Source organism: Haliaeetus albicilla, chromosome 28 (assembly GCF_947461875.1).
Source record: "Haliaeetus albicilla chromosome 28, bHalAlb1.1, whole genome shotgun sequence".
Lineage (NCBI taxonomy): Eukaryota > Metazoa > Chordata > Aves > Accipitriformes > Accipitridae > Haliaeetus > Haliaeetus albicilla.
The window spans coordinates 6,345,161-6,351,729 of record NC_091510.1 but is presented as its reverse complement, the minus strand read 5'-3'; the positions used below and the strand labels follow the sequence as shown (position 1 = coordinate 6,351,729).

The following is a 6,569-nucleotide window of genomic DNA, read 5'->3' as shown; positions in this document are numbered from 1 at the left end:
CAGAAAAGGAGAACACGAACCCATCTCCTGGCACCTGTAACAGAGTGGCCCAAACTTGTAAACAAACCCAGAAAACAGCAGCTCCTTACTCAGAGAGGAGGGAAAAAAAAAGGGAAAAAAAAAAAAAAGATCCTTATGGCCCAGGGTCAGGTGCATCCCTGGGGTAGCAAAGGGATGCCAGAATATTTTGCAATTAACCTAAAGGCCTTCAAAAGCATTCCCTTCACCAAAGCAAGACAAGAATCCAGCACATGCACTGTTTATTCATTTAGGCACCAGTGGAGCAAAGGGGAAATCAAGGCTTTATTGTCTTAGGGGCTGTACAAAAGCTATTGAAAGCAATCATTACCTTTAAACATAACCATATGTGTATGTGCAATTAACTACACCCACACGGAGGGGAAAGGGGGAATAAGCCAGCCAGGTTCTCAATAGCCAAAAATAGTTATTTATTTATTAATAATTTAAGGTTTTACATTCTTATAATAAATTCCATCTTAAAACTTTTACACCATGAATTAGACTCTCCCTTATTGGCAACCATGTGCAGGTTCACTGTGCGTACACACAGGTACAAATGCTTGCACATACTTCCAGTTTTATACAAAAGAAAAAAAAAAAAAGAAAAAGATGCAAAATATTGCATTTGAGGTGAAGCTCCCTGAAGAATTTGTACAGAGGTAATGCACTGTTTAGCACATCTGAAAGTTTTAAAAAGTGATCAAAAATCTTTCGCATTCAAAGACAAACCTCCTCCCAGATGATCTATTTACAAAAGGTAAGGCAAAAAAATTAATTTAATTTAAAAAATATATATATATCATGTGGAAACTACATCAAGAGTGTGAGGAGAAAAAACAAAAATCACCACAAGGAAAAGAAAGATATATGAAAGAAGAGACTGTACTTGCTCACAAAACGTGTTTTGCAAACTTCTCACCATTGCTATTTCTCCCTCATGGAACGCTTGCTTCAGTTGAACAATAAAATCAAGCATGCTGCAAATATATTATTTGCAATTAAAAAAAAAAGAACAAACAAATAAAGCAGAACTTATGAAGAGAACAAAAACAGAGATGTCCCTTGGATTGATTTCTTGAATACATGTGAATTAAAAAAAAAATAATTGCAAATCGATTTAAGATTAAATATTTACATTGATCAAGTAGAATACTACCGAGCTCCCGGCAACCAAGTACTCCAAATACGCTAAGCTGAAATCTCTTTCTTTGGCTCCTCTAAATTAAAACAAACCAACAAAAATAACCGGTCTTCACTGAAGACAAAGCTGCGTGTCACAGATCCGAAAGCAGAGAGGGAAGCGGGACGGTTCCAGTCTCTAGAGAACACGTGCTCAGCCTGTCCGCCCTTACCCTCCGCCCCTGGAAGCCCTCGGACCCAAGGCGCCGGCGCGAGCGGTGACGAGCGCGCTCCCCGCCTGCCGCCTGGTCGCCGCGGTCCTTCCCGGAGAGCTCACCACCTTCCCTCCCTTCGCACCAGCCAATTCCACACCGTGTCACCTTTCCTAGCCCGCGCTGGCGGCTGCTTTTTGGATAGCAGAGGCCAGAAAAAGAGAAAGCTGCGTTTGCTTTGTGGCCGCCAAAGAGAAACCGTTGAGGAGTGATCCCACGAAACGGACAGGAGAAGGGAGGCGGCGGGAGCTCACGTGGACTGCAGGGAATCCACCTGGAAGACGTTCTGGTTGGAAGGGGTGGTGAAGTACAGCTGCTGGTTCGGCACTCGATTGTCACAGGGGCTGCTCAGCCCCAGAGTCCGCTCAAAGTCCAGCAGCTGACCCATGAAGTTGAAGTTGGGTGAAATGTTGGACTTCTTCATCTTGACGATATCGTAGGCGTCGTTCATGGACAAGTTGAGCTTCTGCATGAGGTAGGCCACCGTCACCGTGACCGAGCGGCTGATCCCTGCCAAGCAATGCACCAGGACGCCGCAGTTCTTCCCCCGTGCTTCATCTGTGCGAAGAGAAGGACACGTAAGACAGGGGGTTGCTAACTGATCCCTCAACGCAAGTGAGATTAGTATCGAGTAGGAAGGACGGGCGATTCGGATCCCAGTGGCCAGCAGCGCAACGCAAGAGTTAACTTCACCGGCTGGAAACCAGGACAAGAGGAGAATCCACCCCCCTACGTCTATGCACTCGAGTCCGAGAGCTGAGAAAACTAAGAATGAGACAAAGGGAGCAGGATACGCCGCATGACACTGTTTTTAAAGTCAGTTTTAAAAGACACGCTTTCGCCTGGAGATTTGCCTTAAATTCTTGCAGTCCCCTTGCCCCGGCATGGAAATCCTGCAATGTGTCACTGAATGCCTTTTATACAGACCAGCAGACTGCAAAGGTCTATTAAATTATTCTCCAACTGTTGTGCAGCTAACAATGGAGGTATTCAGGCATTTTAAAAGAATGAGGGAAGTCACTGGGGACAGCCCATTAGGAGGAACAGGATGTCAACATTGGTTGAAAATGGGTTCCTTTGTAATAGGAAATGCATTACAATGCCTGGAGATTAGTTTCTTTGTGGCTTCCAGCCCACATTTCTTCCTGCTGGGCTCAGATTACCTACATTCTCCCCTATTACCGGTATCATTCAACCGGATTACAGCACAGCTTCCCAACAGATAATGCGATGCCCACCCCACCTCACCCCGATGGGGTGAGTTTAGTCCTCCCCGAAGCCAAGGAGAGTGAGAATTTTAACCAGGACTCCTTGAGCCCAAGGGGACGTGTTTCCAAAGCTGACGGATAATGTCTAAGGGCTGGCTAACCGAGGCAGCGAGCCCGAGAGGTATATCATTATTACCACGAGATTTAATTAAAACTCTGACTATACATTTGCCAGGGATACCGCTTATGAATAACTTGTATTTAAAAGCTAAAGTTAGCTTCCCGGATAGTTTCTTTTTATTACGCTGCTCTTCAGTAACCTCAAGAAGGAAAAAAAAAAACCAAACCAAGAAAAAAAAAAAAAGGACGAATAAGCCATCAACCCCGGACTCATTCACACACACCCCCCCCAGGAAGAGATTTAAAAGCACACACAGCTCAGGAAGGAATCCCTCAGCCAGCCACCCCAGGTATGGCTTAAAATTAAGCGGGGCTCCTCAAGAACCCCCCCGACAAGTCCCCTCCCGCCCCCCAACTTAAGCCAGCTTTAAAACCCGAAAGCAGGGCATCCCCCAGAATCCCCGCTACCGCTTCTCCCCCGAAATCTTTAGAATTCTGCCCAAGAAATTGAATTCTGCCCCTCGCCATAAAGCTGTTAGCAAATAACGGGGTCTCACCTATAAAGGAGATGGCCTCGGGAAAGAACTGAGACAGATTTTGGCTCCAGTGGTCAGAGATGGGGATCTGTTTGTACTTGAATTCGCCGGCGTTTTCAAAGAGATTAGGCAGGTTGGGGGTAACATTCAAGATGTATTTAATGCCGAACTCTTCTAAAACGTCCAGGTTAGTGGAGTCCTTGGCACAGCCTAAGTAGAGGTAGGGTAAAATCTCCACCGGGAAGGAAGGCTGGTTGTTGGAGAGAGGGCTGCCATCGGAGTCGGTGGCACTGTTGGGGTCTCTGTCAATGTCAGATTCAATGTCTGAGGAGGAATCGGAGCTGATTCGGAGGCCTCCCAAGCCCAGGACTGGCAAAGGAGGAGAGCTGCTGCTACACGAACTGTCTAGGTTAGTTTCGCAGTGCAGGGCGAACTCGGCCTGGAACTTGCTGAAACCACCTGGGGAGAAAAGCAAAGGGGGGGGGAAAGGGGAAAAAAAAAAAAAAATGCAACCTGATACAAGATGGCAAACCGACTTACTGCCCTGGGACAGCCCTGTCTGCAGAGGGGCATTTGTTTCCCACCCTCTCGAGCCCCGGGAAAAAGGAAAAAAAAAAAAAAAAATAAATGTCACACTCTCACACAGACAGACTAACCTAAAAGAAGGTTTAAGAAAATCGCTCGCTGCGGCGGCGAGCTCGACATATTCCAGCTTAAAGCTCTGTGCCGCTTCGCCACCTCCGGAGAGATGGTTCGGCGACAAATTCCTCCTGCCCCCCCGGTTCATGCCGGGACCCCCGTTAGCCCCGTCCCCCCCCTCCGCTACGGCCACTCCGGTCCTCGAGGTCTCTTTAAACAAAGCGAGGACAGGGATACTGGGGTGGAAGGGGGAAAAGGCCAAGGGGAAAAGCCCCCCAGCCCAGCTTGGGAGTGCGATGCCGGGGGGGACACACTGCGGCCGCTTCCCCGGGCAAAGAACGGCGGGGGTCGGCTTCCCCGACACCCCCAGCCCCGGTTCCCCGGGCAGACAAGCCCGGTCTCTCTCCCAAGCCCTAAGGACCCCTCTCACCTTCCAGATAAAACGCTTTACAGCCTTCGTCTTTGAGGCGCTTGAGGAGCAGCCCCAGCACGGATTCTCCCCCGGTGTTTTCGTTCCAATCGCGGCTGTGCTCGTCGTACAGTACCACGGTGTCGGTGCCGCACCGGCGGGCGAAGCGTTCCCGGTCTTCCTCGCTGCTGGAAACGAGGGAGCGGAGGGGCAGGTTGCCCTTCTGCAACCGCCGCAGCATGATGCCGGGGATGGCCACGTTGATGGCCGACTCGATGTGGGACGATTCGTACAACTCCTGCGGCCGACAGTCCATCAGGAGGAGCCGGTCGTTGCCCATCTCCAGCTGCTCGTTGAGCCACGCCACGGATTTACTAATCGCCATTTCCGACGCGAAAGGGACGGGTCTGAACGTATCTAGCATGAGGAAGGGCTGGGGGGGTAGGGGGGGAGAGGAGAGAGCTCTGGAAGCGCCCCTCTCTCGCTCACAGAGGCATGAGGCTGGGCTGCACCGCTCCAACTCCGCACAACTTATCTCCCTCCTCCCCAGGAAAATGAATCACGCAGCTCCCCCCCCCCACGCCTCGCCTCCCCCACGCCGGGCGGCGGTGGAGTCACGGGGAGGGAGAGAGAAGCAACCCCGGGGTGTGTGTGTGTGTGTGTCTAAGTATAAGTGTCTCTGTGCGTGTGCGCAGCCAGCCTGCCCGCTCTCCTCCTCCTCCTCTTCTTTTTTTTTTTGTCAATGAATCCCTGAATGAACCTGCCCTAATCGCCGCGGCAGCCCGAGCCCTTGGGGGCTTTTCCTCCGCCGCGGAGTGAATGAAATCCAATTAACGGTGGCGCCGAGGTGGGGCTTAGCGCGGAAACGCCGGTCCCGGTGCCGGTGCCGGTGCCGTTTTCCCGGTCCCGCAGCGCAGCCCCGGCCGCGGCCGCGCTCAGCCCGCCGGCTCCTCAATGGGTACAACCGCGGCGCCGTCTCAATGGAGACATTCTCCGGCTCAGCCAATAGGAAGGCGCGGAAGGGGGTTGTTGCCGCGGCGACGGGCCGGCTGGAACAGGTTGTGTTGATGAATCGTTAATGAGTTTGTCATTCACAAAAACGGAAAGGAATTTCCGCTCCGGATAAGCCGAGTGCAAACAAGCGGCAGCCGCGGCGCGGCGGGGGGGGGACGGGGACGCGGGGGCAGGTGAGGGGGCGCGGTCCTCCCCTCCTTTCCTTTCTCTTCCCTCCCTTCCCTTCCTTTCTCTTCCCTTCCTTTCCCTTCCCTCCTTTCCTTCCTTTCCCTTCCTTTCCCTTCCCTCCTTTCCCTTCCTTTCCCTTCCCTCCTTTCCCTTCCTTTCCCTTCCCTCCTTTCCCTTCCTTTCCCTTCCCTCCTTCCCTTTCCCTTCCCTTCCCTCCTTCCCTTTCCCTTCCCTTCCCTCCTTCCCTTTCCCTTCCCCTCCCTCCTTCCCTTTCCCTTCCCCTCCCTCCTTTCCTTTCCCTTCCCCTCCCTCCTTCCCTTTCCCTTCCCTCCTTCCCTTCTCCTTGGACACCCGCCTTGGGGCGGCCGCCGGCGGTGGAACAAAAGGGCATTTATTTTTTTTTCCCTCTCCCTCCATATTTTCTCTTCTTAAATCTGACGCCGCGGGGGGCCGGCTGAGTGTCGTTGTCGTCCCCTGTCCCCCCCCTCAATTCCCAAGCGCTGATCGCAGCCCGGCTTTTCATTAGGGCGTTCCGGGAATCCCATTTTTAGGGAGGCGGGTAGCCTCTGTCCTCAGCTGATCTCTCCACGGGTGAAGGGTAAACCCCGAGCTAATCTCTTCCTACGCGGCCCGGCTTTATCCGCCAGGGAACCAGCACCGCTTCAGGAACAAACCTGCGGGGGTTATTCAAACCCGGGTGGGTCACCCTAAATAAACGGGACCGGGGAAAAAGCTTCCAGGTAGCCCAGAATGGAACGGTGCTTGCCCGGTTGCGGCGGGGGGGGGGGCGGTGGGGGGGGGGAACCCGAAGGAACGGGGTTGTTCCAAGTGAAAAGCGAGGAGTGGAAATAAATGGGGAGAAGCTCGGTCTAGATGCTAATCCCGTCACCAGCATCTGCTTGGGGGTCAAAGTGAAGAGGCTGATCTCGTTTACACCGCTGCCATGCTTTAGGGCTCGTTCTTTTTAAGCCCAGCTTAAAAAGGTTCCTTAGGTAGTGAGCAGAGAGCGTTCACCCAGGGAAGAGACAGCGGTGTGGACAGTCCGGCGTGTTCTGCGCAGAAA

At 52.2% G+C, this 6,569-nt stretch overlaps 1 protein-coding gene across 1 annotated transcript; it reads right to left on the bottom strand.

The window, feature by feature from the left end:
• Positions 1 to 425: 425 nt before the first annotated feature.
• On the bottom strand, positions 426 to 5,200 carry DUSP6 (dual specificity phosphatase 6). Its single transcript, XM_069773733.1, has 3 exons — positions 4,346 to 5,200; positions 3,298 to 3,735; positions 426 to 1,970 (listed from the first exon to the last, which is right to left on the bottom strand). The coding sequence occupies exons 1-3, from the start codon at positions 4,746 to 4,748 to the stop codon at positions 1,663 to 1,665; spliced, it is 1,149 nt and encodes a 382-aa protein (XP_069629834.1). The 5' UTR covers positions 4,749 to 5,200; the 3' UTR covers positions 426 to 1,662.
• Positions 5,201 to 6,569: the final 1,369 nt, after the last annotated feature.

Coding starts and splice junctions, on each gene's coding strand:
- DUSP6 (XM_069773733.1), bottom strand. CDS start 4,748: ATGCTAGATACGTTCAGACCCGTCCCTTTCGCGTCGGAAATGGCGATT. Junction 3,736..4,345: donor TAAAGCGTTTTATCTGGAAG/GTGAGAGGGGTC, acceptor TTTTCTCCCCAG/GTGGTTTCAGCAAGTTCCAG. Junction 1,971..3,297: donor CGAGGCCATCTCCTTTATAG/GTGAGACCCCGT, acceptor CTCTTCGCACAG/ATGAAGCACGGGGGAAGAAC.